Genomic DNA, 21908 nt, shown 5'->3' with positions numbered 1-21908 from the left:
ACACACTAGAACAATACGAAATATACAAACACACTAAAACACACCCCGATCAAATTCTCAACACAGATCAATTTCAGTATACCTTATTTTATTTCAAAGAGTGCAGATTTATGACTTCCTACACAAACAACTCTGATAATTCCATCCTGTCCCCTCGTTCCAAGATTGCACAGTTGCCACAATCCTGGTGACTATCGAAGTCAGACTGACGGGATTCTTGGAATTCGGAAAAGATGCGATAACTGTGCCTCCACGTGGATTTGAGGGGAGCCTGTCAATTCTTCTGAACGAAGGTTGTGATTGGTTAATAAGAAGAGAAGACAAGATTTCCATCACAGTAAGGAAGACATTTATTTATGACAACCTATTAGTAGTGGGCAGTAGAAGATCTGTCGGCAAAGTCCTTTCTACGAAACTGCACTCCATGAAATAAAATAAGGTATACACACACTATTTGACTCCACTCTTCAACACCTTTCAACAATCAAACACACCCACATAACAGGCAGAGAAGTTCGAGATGACGCCGTGATCTAGTAGGCTCTGAGGACGGTGCGTGAAGCACTGAAACAGCTGTAAGCCGGACAAATCTTACATAATTAACACGAGTAAGTCCTCTAGTTAATCAATTAATTATAATCAGCATAGAAAATAATATCTCCTTTAGTTCCACGAATGACTAAACAGATCTTATCCAAAGCATAAAGAAATGTACACTGTTGTCAAAAAAAAAATGGTGCATTTTTTCACGGATAAGAACAATGCGTAACTTATTTAGATTAAATGTCGTCGTTAAAATCGCACTTGTCGCAAGTACCTCCTACGCTACGAAGAATAAAACCGCTCGGATTGCGGAGGTGGCACTGTTGTCCATAAGCTGGGAGCAAAAGGCCCACCCACTCCCGAAACACACGCCAGACTCTCTCTCGAGTCAGTGACCCGGGGTACACTGGCACCACTTCCATGCATCTGCCAGCATCCAGCCTCACACCACGGCCTCCAGCAATTGCACAAACTTCCCCCTTTGCCAAAGCTTGCACATTTTTTCTGGAGAACCGGTTTCTATTGCTCCAGCAAATGGACGGACATGTATTCATAATGAGCCAGCTGGTCGACCAACAGTTCCAGGTCAAGGGGTTACACAGTTAGAGAACTCACGAAAAAAAAAATTGCAAATCTACAAGTACGTTTTCTGCCCACCTCATAACTCCGAAGATCCAGGCCGGCATTGCAGTCACCTGTAAAGCTTTATACTGGTCGATGTTCTTTTGTGGAAAGAGAGAGATAGTCTGCCTGATAAATTTTAAATAATGTGCTTTTTTTTTGCTGTCCTCAAATTGGCTCGATTCTGTGCATTCGTTTATTCATAGTTATCTGCCCAAGGGCATTCCTTCCACTGTAAACCCAGCTTTTCCAATTTTCCCTATTTTCAGCCACTCTCTTAGTATTCGCATAAGATCCATATATCTTAATATTGTTCTCTATCATCTGATATCTTTTCCTGCCCCGAACTTTTCTTCCGTTCACCATTCCTTCCAGTGCATCCGTTAGTACGTTAATAATTGAAATTAAATAAATATTATCGCTTTCGTATTACTATTATTATTATTATTATTATTATTATTATTATTATTATTATTATTATTATTATTACTTACAAATGACTTTTAAGGAACCCGAAGGTTCATTGCCGCCTTCACAAAAGCTAGGCCATTACTTCAATTCCTACCATCCCTCAAATCCATTTTTATATTACCCTTCCATCTACGTCTCGGCCTTACCAAAGGTATTTTCCCTCACATCTCCCAACTAAAATTATATATATATATATATATATATATATATATATATATATATATATATATATATATATACTTACTGGCTTTTAAGGTTTTAAGGAACCCGGAGGTTCATTGCCGCCCTCACCTAAGCCCGCCATAGGTCCCTATCCTGAGCAAAATCAATTCAGTCTGTATCATCATATCCCACCTCCCTCAAATCAATTTTAATATTATCTTCCCATTTACGTCTCGGCCTCCCTAAAGGTCTTTTTCCCTCCGGCCTCCCAACTAACACTCTATATGCATTTCTGGATTCGCCCATACGTGCTACATGCCCTGCCCATCTCAAACATCTGGATTTAATGTGGTGAAGAATACAATGCGTGCAGTTCTGTGTTGTGTAACTTTCTCCATTGTCCTGTCACTTCATTCCTCTTAGCCCCAAGTATTTTCCTAAGCATCTTATTCTCAAACACCCTTAACATATGTTCCTCTCTCAAAGTGAGAGTCCAAGTTTCACAACCATAAAGAACAACCGCTAATATAATTGTTTTATAAATTCTAACTTTCAGATTTTTTGACAGCAGACTGGATGATAAAAACTTCTCAACTGAATAATAACAGGCATTTCCCATATTTATTCTGTGTTTAATTTCCTCCCGAGAAAATGATATAATATTTCTGGATTTGCCCATATGTGCTACATGCCCCGCCCATTTCAAACGTTTGGATTTAATATTCCTAATTGTCCACACCTGTGGAGTAAGTGTTAGCGCGTCTGGCCGCGAAACCAGGTGGCTCAGGTTCGATTCCTGGTCGGGGCAAGTTACCTGGTTGAGTTTTTTTTTCCGGGGTTTTCCCTCAACCCAATACGAGCAAATGCTGGGTAACTTTCGCTGCTGGACCCCGGACTCATTTCACCGGCATTATCATCTTCATCTCATTCAGACGCTAAATAACCTAAGCTGTTGATAAAGCGTCGTAAAGTAACCTACTAAGAAAATATTCCTAATTATGTTACGTGACGAATACAATGTGTAACTTTCTCCAGTCTCCTTTAACTTCATCCTTCTTAGCTCCAAATATTTTACTAAGCACATCATTATTGTTGTTGTTATTATTATTATTATTATTATTATTATTATTATTATTATTATTAAATGTTTTGTTTTATTTAACGACGCTCGCAACTGCCGAAGTTATATCAGCGTCGCCGATGTGCCGGAATTTTGTCCCGTAGGAGTTCTTTAACATGCCAGTAAATCTACTGATATGAGCCTGTCGCATTTAAGCACACTTAAATGCCATCGATCTGGGCTGGGTTCGAACCCGCAACCTCGGGCATAGAAGGTCAGCGCTGTACTAACTGCGCCAACCAGGCCAACTATTATTATTATTATTATTATTATTATTATTATTATTATTATTATTATTATTATTAGCTTGTTACGAATCCTTCAAATAAGGAAACTAGTTCGATTAATTAAAATGTGTCTCAGTGAAACGTACAGCAGAGTTCGTATAGGTCAGTTTCTATCTTATGCTTTTCCAATTCACTGTGGGCTGAAGCAAGGAGATACACTATCTCCTTTACTTTTTAACTTTGCTCTAGAGTATGCCATTAGGAAAGTCCAAGATAACAGAGAGGGTTTGGAATTGAATGGGTTACATCAGCTGCTTGTCTATGCGGATGACGTGAATATGTTAGGAGAAAATCCACAAATGATTAGGGAAAACACGGAAATTTTACTTGAAGCAAGTAAAGCGATAGATTTCGAAGTAAATCCCGAAAAGGCAAAGTATATGACTATGTCTCGTGACGAGAAAATTGTACGAAATGGAAATATAAAAATTGGAAATTTATCTTTTGAAGAAGTGGAGAAATTCAAATATCTTGGAGCAACAGTAACAAATATAAATGATACTCGGGTAGAAATTAAACACAGAATAAATATGGGAATTGCCTGTTATTATTTGGTTGAGAAACTTTTATCATCCAGTCTGCTGTCAAAAAATCTGAAAGTTAGAATTTATAAAACAGTTATATTACCGGTTGTTCTTTATGTTTGTGAAACTTGGACTCTCACTTTGAGAGAGGAACACAGGTTAAGGATATTTGGGAATAAGGTGCTTAGGAAAATATTTGGGGCTAAGAGGGATGAAGTTACAGGAGAATGGAGAAAGTTACACAATGCAGAACTGCACGCATTGTATTCTTCACCTGACATAATTAGAAACATTAAATCCAGACGTTTGAGATGGGCAGGGCATGTAGCACGTATGGGCGAATCCAGAAATGCATATAGAGTGTTAGTTGGGAGGCCTGAGGGAAAAAGACCTTTAGGGAGGCCGAGACGTAGATGGGAAGATAATATTAAAATGGATTTGAGGGAGGTGAGATATGATGATAGAGACTGGATTAATCTTGCTCAGGATAGGGACCAATGGCGGGCTTATGTGAGGGCGGCAATGAACCTCCGGGTTCCTTAAAAGCTAGTACGTATTATTATTATTATTATTATTATTATTATTATTATTATTATTATTATTATTATTATTGCTTGAGGGGAAAAAGACCTGTGGGGAGGCCGAGACGTAGATGGGAGGATAATATTAAAATGAATTTGAGGGAGGTGGGGTGGGATATGATTGTAGAGACTGGATTAATCTTGCTCAGGATAGGGACCGATGGTGGGTTTATGTGAGGGCGGCAATGAATCTCCGGGTTCCTTAAAAGCCACAAGTATTATTATTATTATTATTATTATTATTATTATTATTATTATTATTATTATTATTTACTTACAAATGGCTTTTAAAGAACCCGGAGGTTCATTGCCGCCCTCACATAGGCCCGCTATCGGTCCCTATCCTGAGCAAGATTAATCCAAACTCTACCATCATATCCCACCTCCTTCAGTCCATTTTAATAATATCCTCCCATCTATGTCTCGGCCTCCCCAAAGTATTTTTCCCTCAGATCTCCCAACTAACACTCCATATGCATTTCTGAATTCATCCATACGTGCTACATGCCCTACCCATCTGGATTTAATGTTCCTAATTATGTCAGGTGAAGAATATAATACATGCAGTTTTGCGTTGTGTAACTTTCCCCATTCTTCTGTAATTTCATCCTTCTTAGCCCCAAATATTTTCCTAAGCACCTTATTCTCGAACACCCTTAATCTCTGTTACTCTCTCAAAGTGAGAGTCCAAGTTTCACAACCATACAGAACAACCGGTAATATAACTGTTTTATAAATTCTAACTTCCTGGTTTTTTTTTAAAGCAGACTGGATGACAAAAGCTTCTCAACCGAATAATAACAGGCATTTCCCATATTTATTCTGCGTTTAATTTCCTCTCGACCACCTCGCGTCAATGGAATTCCTTGTCACAAAGTATTAGGGGCTGCAAGACAATAAACACCTTTAAAAACAGCTTAAAAGATAACCTTATTAGCATTTCACTCCAATCTTACTGATTTAAACTATCACTGACTACATTGTTACTTCATTCTTTAGACATCATCCTGATAGTGCTGTACTTTCAAAATTGAAGGGTACACGAGAAAAACAATCAAGGTCCATCAAAAATCGAAATTGAGTTAATAGTGCTAACTTATAGTGGAAAGGAAGTACTATCATGTGGTCTAGCTAGTAATAAGAAATCATCGTTGTTAACATTCCACTACGTCAATTTCTGTTAAATACACACATAAGAAAGTATTAAGTGCTTAAACTTTAAAATTCGTTTTTCTCGAAACTTTCTAAAATGTACCTTGATCGTTATTCCCGTGTACCCTTCAATTGTCTCATAATAATCTCTTTCTATTATCTAATATTATTTGAAATATATTAACATTCTATGTATTTTAGCTTAATTCTGCTACACAGTTTATTTCAGTGTCTAATTAATAGTTCATAGTATTTTGTTGTTTAATTCGTATATAACTCTTGTATACATGTACCTCTCACTTAATCAAATTGTTGAATTTTTTGTAAGTTCATGCATATGTATATACACTTTTTGCTGGTTGAGTGGAAGAGAAGGCCTTACGGCCTTAACTCTGCCAGCTAAAATAAATCATTATTATTATTATTATTATTATTATTATTATTATTATTATTATTATTATTTATATTATTATTATTTATATTATTATTATTATTATTATTATTATTATTTATATTTGTTACTGTTTCTCCAAGGTATTTGAATTTTTCCACCTCTTCAAGGGATAAATTTCCTTACTTTACTTTATTGGCTTCTCCACATCTTCAGCGGTTGCCCTTTACTCTCACTCTCCAAGTTTGCCTATCCTTCCAGTCTCCTTCCTCTAAATTACGGTTTCTCATCATCATCGTTATTCCATTTCTCCAGGATGCTTTAGGACGGGCACGTTTCCTCCTTCCTGGTGTTAACCATCCCAACATCCTCCTTGGCCAACTCTCTTCATTCATCCCTCTCACATGCCCATAGCATTGCAATGTTCTTTCTTCTATTCTCTGTATCACAGTTTCTTCTTCCTCCATTCGCTTTCTGATGTCTTCGTTCTTTATTCTCTGGAAACTGGATATCCTTGCACTTCGTCTTAAACCATCCATTTCTACAGATAGAATTTTTTTTGTCGCTCAGTACACTTCTGTTCCATAGCTTAGTAGGTCTATGGATTCCACAATTTATTGTATAGAGGAAAATTCTCCTTGCCTCTTTCTCAATTTCTTTACTCCACCATATACTAATCAATATCCTAACAGATTTCCTCGCTTGAGAAATTCGATAGTCAATCTCCATGTCACAGGTTCCAGATTCATGGATAATAGATCCTAAATACAGTATTGAAAGGGTTGTACTGCCTTAACTCTTCCTTTTTCTAACATAATGTATTTACCCTTTCTTCCCTTACTTACATACTTACTTACTTCATTTAGTGTACTGCCCAAGAGCAGGTCTTTCTCTGCAAACCCGACATTCTCCAGTCGTTCCTATGTTCTGCCTTCCTCTTTGTCTCCTCATAAATGATCCATATATCTTAATGTCTTCTATCATCTGATATCTTCTTCTACCCCGAACTCTTCTCCCGTTCACTATTCCTTCCAATGCATCCTTCAGTAGGCAGTTTCTTCCTTTTCCTCTTCCTGATCAGTTTCAGCATCATTCTTTCTTCACCCACTCTTTCCAACACAACTTCATTCCTTATTCTGTATGTCCACTTCACAAGTTCAATTCTTCTCCAAATCCACTCTTCAAATACTTCTATTCGCATCTCTTCGCTTCGTCGTAATGTCCACGTTTCTGTCCCATAAAATGTCACACTCCATACAAAGCACTTCACTAATCTCTTCCTTAGTTCTTTTTCCAGAAGTCCGCAGAAGATGCTCCTTTTTCTATTAAAAGCTTTCTTTTCCATTGCTATCCTCCTTTTGACTTCCTGGCAGCAACTCATGTTACTGCTTATAGTACACCTCAAGTATTTGAAGCTGTCCATTTGCTCTACTGTCCCATTTAGAATTCGTATGTTTACCTTCTTTATTTTTCTTCGTCTTATTTGCATTTATCTTCATCCCATACTCTTCACAGCTGCCATTTAGTTCCTGTAGCATATCCCTTAATATCATCTCCTCTTCTGCTAACAACGCCATATCATCACTTCATTTTTCCTCCTCCTATAATCACCCCTCCCATGTTCTGAAAACAGTTCGTCATTACATCCTCCAAGTAGATGTTGAACAGGATAGGTGATAAAGGGCATCCTTGACGTACTCCTCTTCCTATTTCACTTCCTTCTGACACTTCTATTCCTATCCTGACTTTGACTCGTTGTTTCATATAAAGATTACTGAATACTCTTCTCTCTTTCCAATTGACACCAATTTTCTTTAGGATCCCCATCAGTTTATTCCAATCCACTCTGTCAAAATCCTTTTCTAGGTCCACAAATACTACATACACTTCTTTATTCTTCTCTAGGTATCTTTCGCCGATTGTTGGTAGCAGTCTAATTGCATCTCTCGTACTTTTTCCCTTCCTGAAGCCAAACTGCTCTTCTTTCATCTTAGAATATAAACGTCGATTCAGTACTCGCAAGAGAATCTTCGCCGAGTGCGATATCAGGCTGATAGTTCTGAACTCGTTACATTACTTGGCATTATTTTTCTTCGGGATTTACTTATGACTTTTAAGGGACCCGGAGGTTCATTGCCGCCCTCACATAAGACCGCCATCGGTCCCTATCCTGAGCAAGATTAATCCAGTATCTACCATCATATCTCACCTTCCTCAAATCGATTTTAATATTATCCTTCCATCTACGTCTCGGCGTCTCCAAGGGTCTTTTTCCCTCCGGCCTCCCAACTAACACTTTATGTGCATTTCTGGATTCGCCCATATGTGTTACATGCCCTGCCCATCTCAAACGTCTGGATTTAATGTTTCTAATTATGTCAGGTGAAGAATGCAATGCATGTAGTTTTGCGTTGTGTAACTTTCTCCATTCTCCTGTAACTTCATCCCTCTTAGCCCCAAATATTTTCCTAAGCACCTTATTCTCAAACACCCTTAACCTCTGTTCTTCTGTCAAAGTGGGAGTTCAAGTTTTACAACCATACAGAACAACCGGTAATATGTTCTATAATTCTAACTTTCAGCTTTTTTGAGAGCAGACTGGATGACAAAAGCTTCTCAACCGAATAATAACAGGCATTTCCTATATTTGTTTATTTATTTATTTATTTATTTATTTATTTATTTATTTATTTACTTACTTACTTATTTATTTATTTATTTATTTATTTATTTATTTATTTATTTAATTTACTTACGTATTTACTTACTTATTTACTTATTTATTTAGTTATTTATTTACTTACTTACTTACTTACTTACTTACTTACTTATTTATTACTGTTGTTCCAAGATATTTGAATTTTTTCGCCTCTTCAAACGATAAATTTCAAAACCATTGGTAATATAGAACCTCTGATCTCACTTCAACCTCCTTGTTTCGTACTGAATCCATTGTGGTGTAAGTGAAGGTAGCCTTTGTCTTTGAGGCATCACTAGACTTTCTCACAAAGCGGGCTTCGCTGAGATTGTGAACACTAGGTGAGGGCAACCACGGAGACGTTACAGGAAAAGTACAAGACAGAATTCCGCGAATAGACAAAATTGAATCGTGCATTTCAGAAGGGAATTCAATCTATAATTATTACTTTTCATGAGAGCAAAAAAACTTCTCTACTCGTATGTGTTTCAATGAATATTTTTCAGTTTTTTTTTTCATATTGTATACAGGATGATGATTAAAATGTGAGAGACATAGAAAAGACAACCTTCAGATTAATTTATATATTTTTTAATCTTTTAGACTTTTTAGACTTAGTTCTATTACAGACATGAATATTTGGGGGATATCAGGAAATATATTTTTTTTATAATGTAGTAAACTTTATTGTACATAAATAAATACATTATAGTTGAGAATAACAAGAACAGAGAAAGGAAAAACAAAAATGAAATAAAATAACTTGACACTTGTTTATGGGTATTGCCCATTGGCAATCCCAAAAGTACTCTATAGCCTCATATCACTATGACATTTTTCTTTTTGGTCTTCTGTGTGCTGGATCTTGCGGTGGATTTGTGACAATGACTTGAAGTAGCGGATTCATGTGGTTTAGAAAGGAATTATACAGTCTGATGTAGCTCTGTCTTAGGACCTCCGTCACTTCAGGAATACAGAGATCATCGTGCAGGTTCTTATTACTGATATACCAAGGTGCACCAGACATCAGCCTCAAATAGCGATTTTGCATGACCTGTATTTTTCTTATTTGTGATGCAGAAGCAGATCCCCAAATTGAACATCCATATTGCCACACAGGGCGCATGATTGAAATATAGATAAGTCTCTTGTAGTGTAGAGGCGATGGAGATTTGTCTTGAATAATGTGTTTTAGCAGGTAGATTCTGTGTCTAATTCTTTTAACAATAGCCGATATGTGGTTATGCCAAGTAAGTTTGCTATCTAAGATTAATCCAAGATTGGAATAAATAAATAAATGAACAAATAAATGAATGAATAAATAAATAAATAATAAATCAATCAATCAATAAATAAGTAAATAAATAAATAAATAAATAAATAAAATGATTGAAATATAGATAAGTCTCTTGTAGTGTAGAGGCAATGGAGATTTGTCTTGAATAATGTGTTTTAGCAGGTAGATTCTGTGTCTAATTCTTTTAACAATAGCCGATATGTGGTTATGCCAAGTAAGTTTGCTATCTAAGATTAATCCAAGATTGGAATGAATAAATAAATAAATGGACAAATAAATGAATAAATAATAAATAAATAAATAAATAAGTAAATAAATAAATAAGTAAATGAGTGAATAAGAAAATAAATAAGTAAATAAATAAATCAATCAATCAATCAATGAGTAAATGAGTGAATAAGAAAATGAACAAAAAACAAATAAATAAATTGAGCCATTGGTACTTTTGAACCACATAATGTTACTGGATAATTTGCAGTGTTTCTCTTATAAGTAAATTTGACTAAATTTGATTTTTGAGGATTCATAATTACTCGCCATTGCTTACACCATGTGGAAATTATCAGGAAATATATCGTATTATTCCTATCAAATGACGCTATTTATTGTGCGTAATCATGTCATGTGGCATTTTAAGCATTTCTATGCTTAGTCATTGTTCACAGATTGTAAAAATAACCAAAAGGGCCTGCTAAAAGACAAAATTACATTAAAACACTAACTAAAGTAGAGTTTACATTAAAGATATTAAACTAAGTATTACAGATTTTGTAAAAAAAAAAAACATTTAGTTGCGTACTTAAACTATATATAAGTATCATGGCAACATTCAGAAGAAAACATTTCACAGTCCTGCTTTATTCACGATCATTAGTCGAACAAGATAATATTGGCTATGATATTACAATATAAAATCACAGGCTAGTATATACAGTCACGAAGCTTGAGTTGTGAGGGTGCTAGGAACAATAGACTGTGCCGGTACTATTTCGCATTGTCTGTAATGAGGTGATATTAGCGATCCTAGTGGTTAGCAACTATCTATGGATGCATATTTACTACGTATTGAGCTTCGTGATGTATATACTAGACTGTGATAAAATGTTGAAACATCTTCGTTTACAACATACTTCAATTGTTTCTTTATGTCACCAGTCTTCATGGAATTCTTGGAACATATGGGAACCCTACCTTCTGGATATGCCCATTTTGAATCTTGATCATTCCCAACACGCTACAAAGAACACATTAAAGCAATAACCAGAGGACACAATACATCTACATACGCCGATCACATAACCAATGCTAACCACACATACAATAACATAAATGCGGACATGGAAATTCTACACATACAACCCAAGAACCAAAAACTCAACACACTAGAACAATACGAAATATACAAACACACTAAAACACACCCCGATCAAATTCTCAACACACAGATCAATTTCAGTACACACACACACTATTTGACTCCACTATTCAACACCTTTCAACAATCAAACGCACCCACATAACAGGCAGAGAAGTTCGAGATGACGCCGAGATCTAGTAGGCTCTGAGGATGGTGTGATGAAGCACCGAAACAGCTGTAAGCCGCACAGACTTACATAATTAACACTAGTAAGTCCGCTAGTCAATCAATTACTTCTGGATATGCTTCCATTAGGTCCATAGAATGACGAGCTTCAACAACACCAGTTTTATCTGCACCGCATCGGAATTTCTTTAATGAAAAAGAGACAAATTTAATCTTTTCATACGAGGAGTACTCTTTGTTAATGTTTCACCTGATACGGTAAATTTGTTGAAAAAATGAAGGCCACCATTTGTCAAAATTTAGTACATCATAGTAGAGCCCACAACACTTGCTTTGCTATTTACAAAAATCGCCATGTATTCTTCCTTGGAGTAAACTCGATCTGATTTTTTAAGATGCTTCTTAAAGACTCTAAAACAGGGATGTTAAATCGCCTGTATTACGTGCTCATACTACAAGCAATACAAATCCAACAAGATTCACTTTTCAGCAAGATAAAGTGCAATCATCGCTCTTAAGGAAATGTTGTGCGGGTTCTTGGGAACACGCAGTGCAGGCGCTTTGACATCCCTGCTCTAAAAGATTCTGTCGCAGGGTGGAAAAGAATGATCCCTCTCAGAAAAATAGTGTGTAATCTCCTTAAGGGGTTAGGTACAGCTTACAGCAGTAAAATTTTGGAAATATTCAACATTTTTTCCCTTCATTTGGCCTACTGTATCTTGTACAATAATGAAAATTAGTATGTATAAAATACTGTCCTTCCACTATATAAAAAAATATTTTACGATTTAAAAAATATATATATTTTTTTTAATTCAAAATGGTGGCAGTTCACTGTGCAGTGATGAAGCGTTTCCCTTAAAACTCAAAAACTATCCAACTTTATGTGATTAAATTTTTTGTGTGTATTTATGCATGTCATATCTACAATATGATGCAAAATCACTTCTCTACCTTTGATAGATTGTCTGATAGAAAATAAATTCATTTTAAAAAATGGTCAATTATCAGTATTTTCTTTTAACACGAAATAAAAAAATATTATTTATTAATAAATGTAGTTGAAATAGCATGATATTGTAAATATGAGTTTCAGCAATAAAATAAAAGAGAACATGAAAAAGTTAAAAAGTTTGAGTTATGAGAGGAACTCTTCATCACTGCATAGTGAACTGCCAACATTTTGAATTTTGAAAAAAAAAAAAAATGTATATAAATTGTGTTTTTAATCGTAAAAATATTTTTTTCCCCATAGCAGAAGGACAGTGTTTTACACATACCAATTTTCATTATTGTACAAGATACAGTAATGGAGGAAAAAATGTTGAATATTTCCAAAAATGTTAACACCGTAAGCTGTACCTAACCCCTTAAGTCGTTTTGATACTGCCAGACCTATACCTCGTTCCATAATATCTGACAGCAGACGTATGCATTGCTGACAGAGGAGGGAAGAAGTACAATTGCTATTCAACAAATGGCAGAGGTATCACTCCATACTTGACTTGAAGTTGGGCGGTCTGAAGCGTTCTACCCCCGCCCAACTTCAAAATAAGCGTGGAATGAGGCCTCTGCCATTGGTTGAATATAGCAGTTACACTTCGCTCCTCCTCTATTTACTTCTCCCATCAGACATTATGGAACGAAGTATATACGTAGTACAGCATAGTAACGGTAACTGTCATTGCGCGCTACATGTGGCGGAGAATAGAACTAAGTCACTGACTTAATGCATTTCTTTGGAATACGCTAGATATCTATCTATGGAAAGAGAAGGGTGACTTATTTTCTTTCTATACCAAGCGATCGGATTTGGCCATACTAAGTAATTGAGATGAAAAACATGTTTTATTTATTTAATTCCTTTCTCAATACACGATCCGCTCATGAAATAACTCGAACTATGGATCATTTGTTTGAAGGACACTCGCATCTACTAAATCATTGCGACGGACTTCTGAATTCCTCTACTAAATTAAAATCAGTTAATTTCGTTCACTTTGTCAAACATGTTCAAAATCGTTTACTACCGATAGTGAATCTTTATCGAGTCAAACTACAGATTAACATTTAGCCTACCAGAATAGGTGAAGATTTTTCGCAGGAAAATTTGATTTAATGCTCCAATAGAACCATTAATAATAATGATAATAATAATAATAATAATAATAATAATAATAATAATAATAATAATAATAATGATTTTAGCTAATAAATTTGAAGTTAATAAACATTAAAAATATCTTTTTACTGTAAAAATAATATTCATGCTCAAAGACAAATACTAGAGCTCTCAGCAATATTTCAAGCGTCCCTTCCCCTCTGCAAGTGGAGACCTTGCCATTATAGTCTCGCCTTCACCAAAAGAAGTGAATTTATTTATTTATTTATTTATTTATTTATTTATTTATTTATTTATTTATTTATTTATTTATTTATTTAACAGGGCAAAGCCCCATTTACAATAGACAGTACAAATATTTGCTTAGAACATAAAATTGGAGATAACATGAAAATTTACGTCGAGCTAGTGGAGCAATAGTAAAATGTCGGCAATAGACTACATTTCTTTTATGTAAATCTGATGTAAAGAATGCTTTTTTTTATGGTGTCATTTTTCCCTAATTTAAATTAATGAGTGTCTATAACGAAGTCAGATAAAATATTAAAGCTCTAATAATTTGAATATTGTCGACATCGTTAATTTAAAGTAATCGGTGGTTTTATGTAAGTGTGTCAATCCACTATAAATAATCGTCGTCATCTTTTACTTAATTATACTGTAGCTGTCTAAGTTCAAATTGTGAACATTTTTATCTTCCTTTATTTAAAATAATAGGTGGCTGGCATGTAAATGAGATAATAATTTCAAATTTTGAACATTTTTAACTTCCTTTATTTAAAATAATAGGTGGCTGGTATGTAAATGAGATAATAATTTCAAATTTTGAACATTTTTATCTTCCTTTATTTAAAATAATAGGTGGCTGGCATGTAAATGTGATAATAATTTCAAATTTTGAACATTTTTAACTTCCTTTATTTAAAATAATAGGTGGCTGGTATGTAAATCAGCTAATAATAAGTTTAAATTTTGAACATTTTTAACTTCCTTTATTTAAAATAATAGGTGGTTGGTATGTAAATGAGATAATAATAATTTCAAATTTTGAACATTTTTAACTTTCTTTATTTAAAATAATAGATGAGATAATAATAATAATTTCAAGTTTTGAAAATGTTTATCTTCCTTATTTAAAATAATAGGTGGCTGGTATATAAATCAGCTAAATTTTGAACATTTTTAACTTCCTTTATTTAAAATAATAGGTGGCTGATATGTAAATGAGATAATAATAATTTCAAATTTTGAACATTTTTAACTTCCTTTATTTAAAATAATAGGTGGCTGGTATGTAAATCAGCTAATAATAAGTTTAAATTTTGAACATTTTTAGCTTCCTTTATTTAAAATAATAGGTGGTTGGTATATAAATGAGATAATAATAATTTCAAATTTTGAACATTTTTAACTTTCTTATTTAAAATAATAGATGACTGGTATGTAAATCAGCTAATAATAAGTTTAAATTCTGAACATTTTTAACTTCCTTTATTTAAAATAATAGGTGGCTGGTATATAAATGAGATAATAATAATTTCAAATTTTGAACATTTTTAACTTCCTTTATTTAAAATAATAGATGAGATAATAATAATTTCAAGTTTTGAACATTTTTATCTTCCTTATTTAAAATAATAGGTGGCTGGTATATAAATCAGCTAATAATAAGTTTAAATTTTGAACATTTTTAACTTCCTTTATTTAAAATAATAGGTGGTTGGTATATAAATGAGATAATAATGATTTCAAATTTTGAACATTTCTAACTTCCTTTATTTAAAATAATACGTGGCTGGTATGTAAATCAGCTAATAATAAGTTTAAATTTTGAACATTTTTAACATCCTTCATTTAAAATAATAGGTGGTTGGTATATAAATGAGATAATAATAATTTCAGATTTTGAACATTTCTAACTTCCTTTATTTAAAATAATACGTGGCTAGTATGTAAATCAGCTAATAATAAGTTTAAATTTTGAACATTTTTAACTTCCTTTATTTAAAATAATAGGTGGTTGGTATATAAATGAGATAATAATAATTTCAAATTTTGAACATTTTTAACTTCCTTTATTTAAAATAATAGGTGGTTTGTATGTAAATGAGAATAATAATTTCAAATTTTGAATATTTTTATCTTCCTTTATTTAAAATAATAGATGGCTGGTATGTAAATGAGATAATAACAATTTCAAATTTTGAACATTTTTAACTACCTTTATTTAAAATAATACGTGGTTTGTATGTAAATGAGAACAATACAATTTCAAATTTTGAATATTTTTGTCTTCCTTTATTTAAAATAATAGATGACTGGTATGTAAATGAGATAATAATAATTTCAAATTTTGAACATTTTTAACATTTCAACATTTTTTTTATTTAAAATAATAGGTGGTTTGTATATAAATGAGAATAATAATTTCAAATTTTGAACGTTTTTAACTTCCTTTATTTAAAATAATAGGTGGTTTGTATATAAATGAGAATAATAATTTCAAATTTTGAACATTTTTAACTTTATTTATTTAAAATAATAGGTGGCTGGTATGTATAAATGGGATCATAATACATTTAACTTTCTTTATTTAAAAGAATAGATGGCTGGTATGTATAAATGGGATCATAATACATTTAACTTTCTTTATTTAAAAGAATAGATGGCTGGTATGTATAAATGGGATAATAATACATTTAACTTTCTTTATTTAAAAGAATAGATGGCTGGTATGTATAAATGGGATAATAATACATTTAACTTTCTTTATTTAAAAGAATAGATGGCTGGTATGTATAAATGGGATCATAATACATTTAACTTTCTTTATTTAAAAGAATAGATGGCTGGTATGTATAAATGGGATAATAATACATTTAACTTTCTTTATTTAAAAGAATAGATGGCTGGTATGTATAAATGGGATAATAATACATTTAACTTTCTTTATTTAAAAGAATAGATGGCTGGTATGTATAAATGGGATCATAATACATTTAACTTTCTTTATTTAAAAGAATAGATGGCTGGTATGTATAAATGGGATCATAATACATTTAACGTTCTTTATTTAAAAGAATAGATGGCTGGTATGTATAAATGGGATCATAATACATTTAACTTTCTTTATTTAAAAGAATAGATGGCTGGTATGTATAAATGGGATAATAATACATTTAACTTTCTTTATTTAAAAGAATAGATGGCTGGTATGTATAAATGGGATAATAATACATTTAACTTTCTTTATTTAAAAGAATAGATGGCTGGTATGTATAAATGGGATCATAATACATTTAACTTTCTTTATTTAAAAGAATAGATGGCTGGTATGTATAAATGGGATCATAATACATTTAACGTTCTTTATTTAAAAGAATAGATGGCTGGTATGTATAAATGGGATCATAATATATTTAACTTTCTTTATTTAAAAGAATAGATGGCTGGTATGTATAAATGGGATCATAATACATTTAACGTTCTTTATTTAAAATAATAGATGGCTGGTATGTATAAATGGGATCATAATACATTTAACGTTCTTTATTTAAAATAATAGATGGCTGGTATGTATAAATGGGATCATAATACATTTAACGTTCTTTATTTAAAATAATAGATGGCTGGTATGTATAAATGGGATAATAATATATTTAACTTTTTTTATTTCAAGTAATCGTTGTCTGTTGTAAAAATAAAATACTGAAACAATTATGCCATTGAATATTTTCATATTCTTTTATTTAAAGTTATGTATCTTTTATACAAATCAGATAATTTAATCATGCTTTAATCTTGAATATTGTCATCTTCTTGTATTTAAAAAAATCGCTGTCCGGTATACAATCAGATAATACAAACCAATTTTTAATTTTCATTATTGCAATCTTTTTTTATTTAAAATAATCGGTGTCTGTTATGCAAATCAGATAATAATAAGTTCTGTTCTTGAATATTTTTATCTACCTTTATTTCAAACAATTGGTGACCATTCAAACCAGATAATAAAAGCGAGTTTTGATTTTCAGTAGTGTTAGCTTATGTTGCATTACTTAAAGTAATCGGTGTCTACTACGCAAATCAAATAATGAAACAAATTTTAATCCAGGATATTGTCTTTCTCTGCTTAAAACAATCCGAGTTTTATTTGGAAATCAGGTAATAAACGTTTTAATAATAAAAAGTTATAATCCTGAATTTTGTCATCTTCCTCTATTTTAAGTATTCACATAATGAAAACAAGTTTTAATTTTGAATATTTTATATTTCTTTGCTTAAAGTAATCGCAAGTAGAATTTTTCTTTAGTACTGTCTTCTTTCTTTATTTAAAAGCAACCGATGTGTCTTGTGCAAATCAAATAATAAATTAAGATTAATATGTAATTATTTCATTCTTGTATTAAAAATAATCGATGTCTGTTACGCAAATCAAATAATAAGCACAAGTTTTACTCTCGAATTTTTCTAAGTATAATCGATTAATGTTATGCCATTGAGGTAATAAAAACAAGTTTTACCCTTAAATATGTTAACTCTCCTTCATTTATTCAATTAATTGGTGTCTGTTACGCAAATGTAATTACGAGAAAAAATTTGATTCGTGAAAAGTGTCATATATATTTCTTTATCGAAAGTAATCAGTGCTTGTCATATAAACGAGATAATGGAACAAGTTTTATCTCGAGTATTGACATCTTCTATTTAAAGTACTTGTGTATTATACAGATCAGATAAGAAAAACAAATCTGAATTTTACAATTAAATATTGTGGGCTTACACTTTATTTAAATTAATTAATCGGTGTCTATTGTACTACAAATCAGATAAAATGAAATAGTAGCCTATATTGTGAAACTAGCCGTACCCATACGCTTCGCAGCACTTGTTAGAAACAAATATATTTTTTTCTTTCCCGAAATGGCTCAGTAATTTAAGGGATTAAGCATTTTTTAATAACGGCTTATAATCAGCTTCCATTAGAACAAAAAGTTTTACCAAATTCCCCATGTTTTAAGAAATGTTTAAGAAAAAACGTTTTTGACAAGATTAGGCTATTTATTTTAATTCTCGTTTGGTTTATTATTTGATGGTTTCAAACATTTTCTTCTTTCTCTCTAAAACTTCAGTGTTACTTTGCTGTTCGTATTTATTTTATTCTCTTAATTCTTGTTATGTTACATGCTTTTCACAGATTGTAGATTTATGATTTGTTATTATTATGTTGTACAACTTATGTATCTGTCCTTGTCTGGCCCCTGTACATGAGTTTCATTCGTTCGGACATAATACATTAAAAAAAGTGTTCAATAAATACTTTCCGCTTGTTTGTACAAAGTCACCTTAAATAATCGCAGAGTCATTTGTTTTCATTTTATTATTATCAGCAAATACTATATAGTAACGTATTTGATATCACCCTGATTGAGGCGACAAGGTAGAAAGCGCAGTGTTATTTTAAAACTCGTTATATTTCGTTAAATATAGGTCCTATGAACATTTTGATTGGAATAAAACTTGTCGGAAGTATTTTTAAAGCAACTTTTGTTGCGTAATATAATGCTAAAAATAAATAATAAGCGAGATATTTCGATTTATTTAATTCATTCTGCCTTATAATTTCCGTTTTCAAAAAGTATTTTGAATATCATATAGCCTAAAATCTAAGTGGGACCTAACTTATTTCACATAGGCCTATCAATTTTTGTAGAAATCGGTCAAGCTATTAACGCGTGAAAAGGTAACAAACATGCAGACATACAAACAAAAATTTCAAAACTGTGATTTTCGGTCTCATGATAGTTAATTACAATAGCCTATACATACTGACATCAATTATTTAAGAATGCAATAACTATATAATATTATAAACGAATTTCATAAGTTTTTTTTCTTCCTTTCTTTATGAAGACGAAATTGGTAAAAAATCAAGCCCTTTTGGTAAAACTACATAAAATTTCTAATCAGTTACTCTAAAACAAAAGCCTGCAATATACTCGTGACATCATTGTTTCATTTGTTGAATTTATTGACGTTGCTGCTGAATATGGAAATCAATTTATAGTACATATTTTTATATAAAGCTTCTTCATTTTTCATTCATTTAGTGTTCTGCCCAAGGGTAGGTTTTCACTGCAAACCCACCTTTCTCCAATCTTTCATATTTTCTGCCTTCCTTTTTGTCTCCTCATATGATCTGATATCTTCTTCTGCCCCGAACTCTTCTCCCGTTCACCATTCCTTCCAGTGCATCTGTGCATCTTTCAGTAGGCAGTTTCTTCTCAGTCACTGACCCAACCAATTTCTGTTCCTCTTCCTGATCACTTTCACCATCAAAGGAGAATAATTTGCTGTAATGCCTTCAAAAAATTTATAGTGACGGTAAAATTCTGAGAAAATAAAAAATCGAGCTGGAAATAAATTTTCGGTTTTCTCTTATTTCGCATATGCCTCCTTTGGATAGTAGCATAATAATATGTTAAATTGTTGTTACATGTGACTTTTTTTAAAGTTTGCTAAATATCTAAAAAAAAAAAGTGTGTGTTGGTGGAGGGCGAAAATTGTTTCGTGCTTCATGGGCTGATGATGATGATGATGATGATGATGATGATGATGATGATGATGATGAAATGTTATCCAAATAAGTCAAATTTCGAAGGAAAAGTCGCAATTTTGCTCTGACAGAGGGCAGCATAAACTTTATAATATTTTATTTCAGTTTCTAAACTAGAAAATATGAAATCTGGGATGACTACGGTTATTACGAAATTGGCAAGTTACTTCAATTCGTATGTGTTTGATTTTGGAAGTGTTAATGTTCTGGTAATTTTACGTATCAATATCATTTTATTTCATTGTTACAGAGAAATTTACTGCTCGCTTGGGAAAGTTTTCTATCGGGTTATGCTTGCAGCCCTGATCTGTCATGGAAGGCATAATGTTCTCGTAACCAAAGTAATAAGAAAAGTAAATATGTTTGGTAAGTTTCTATTTTTTACTTGTAGTTTAAATTGATATTAAAGCTACATTGAATAACAAAATTGCATGTTACTTAAACGTCAGCATGTGACAACTTACATTTGTCTCTGTTTTGTAGGTTAAAAAGTTACCCATTAACAAGAAGATACGGTATTAACCGGTTACGCCTACGTACATTTTATAGTATAGTGTGGGAGATATGGAAGACCACACTTTATTACCTAAAAGTGCAGGTGCAACAGCATCTATACAGAGGAGTAATCAGACATTGCCAGATGACATTGGAGTGTCTGCCCTTAGCATCTATCATAGTGCACAAGATTTGAACGGAGAAGCAAAGAAAGACAGTTCTAGTCCACAAGATGATCTGTGTAAACATGAGGCTGAAGAACAAGGAAGAGAAGGAGCTGAAATCCATCGTTCACCTAGCAAACAGCAAACAAAGGTAGCAGAAATGCCACTGAAGTCATAAACTGTCAATTATGCTAACCAGTAATGTTTACACTTGTGTATAAGAGAAGTTCTAAAATAGGTCTATACATGTCTTTTGTAACATTTTCAGTCACAACCGGCAAGTCGTTCATCTCTTTTCTTCCATGATGGGATACGGAGTGTAGACTTCGTCTTGGTGTGGGATGATTTAGTGAAGCATTCAAATTCAAAAGCTTCTGAAGAAAAGAGGAGAGTATTCGAGAAGAATTTGGAACGAGAAGGTCAGTGATGTATTTGATAGGTAAGACATGTACTATGGTTTGAGATAAAAAATGATTTACCTTCAAATATTATTGAAATGCTATAAGAATTGTAATAAATCATCTTGTAAAAGCAATACGTTTTTGCATTTTACAGTATGATATATTCAAGTTTTCTGAAAGTGAACTTACTGCCTTCTTCATTTTCACATGAAACTTGTCAATGGCAATTACTTTAACTAGGTTGCATTTTTTCATGCCAGCATAAAAAGCATTCTTACTTTAGTGTATTGAACTTTTTATAACATTTCTGAACCACTGAACATTGGCTTAATATTTGAAATTATTGTTTCTTTATTTGAAAATGGTTAAATGCTCACTATTTGTAATTTCTTTAGGTTTTTACGGTAATGTGTTCAGAAATAGACTGTTGGGTACTCCATTGTGTCCTAGAACTCTTAACATTTTCAAAGTTTGAAAACTATATACCGTATAAGTACAGGTTCCATCATTGGGGTAAAAGGTAGCCTACAACCTGAAGGGTCACTTACTCTGTAGGGATTGTTTTGTCTGGCTACGTCTATACAGTAGCTAAGTAATTAGAATAATAGTAGGTGCCAAATCTTGGGAATCGTGTAGGACTATTTTTAAAAAACTACAAATAATGCCCATGGCTTGTCAGTATATCTTTTCATTAATAGTCTTCCTCGTATGTAATCGTGA

General features: G+C 32.5%; 1 protein-coding gene and 1 long non-coding RNA gene across 3 annotated transcripts in view; one reads left to right on the top strand and one right to left on the bottom strand.

Moving 5' to 3' along the window:
• The window catches only part of LOC138701965 (uncharacterized), a 162762-nt gene extending 161783 nt beyond the window's left edge, over positions 1–979 (bottom strand). The window contains exon 1 of the long non-coding RNA XR_011332735.1: positions 818–979. This is a non-coding gene — a long non-coding RNA (uncharacterized lncRNA). The remainder of the gene's footprint in view (positions 1–817) is intronic.
• Positions 980–20376: 19397 nt separating this feature from the next.
• Positions 20377–21908, top strand: part of LOC138701964 (anoctamin-5-like) — a 73353-nt gene continuing 71821 nt past the window's right edge. For both annotated transcript variants that reach the window (XM_069829369.1, XM_069829368.1), the window contains exons 1-3: positions 20377–20494; positions 20612–20938; positions 21056–21206. In XM_069829369.1, the coding sequence (XP_069685470.1) occupies positions 20693–20938; positions 21056–21206 (397 nt within the window). In that variant the 5' untranslated portion in view covers positions 20377–20494; positions 20612–20692. The remainder of the gene's footprint in view (positions 20495–20611; positions 20939–21055; positions 21207–21908) is intronic.

This window comes from Periplaneta americana, chromosome 6 (assembly GCF_040183065.1).
Source record: "Periplaneta americana isolate PAMFEO1 chromosome 6, P.americana_PAMFEO1_priV1, whole genome shotgun sequence".
NCBI classification, from domain to species: domain Eukaryota; kingdom Metazoa; phylum Arthropoda; class Insecta; order Blattodea; family Blattidae; genus Periplaneta; species Periplaneta americana.
The sequence above is the reverse complement of the archived record's forward strand: the minus strand, read 5'-3'. Positions and strand labels throughout refer to the sequence as shown.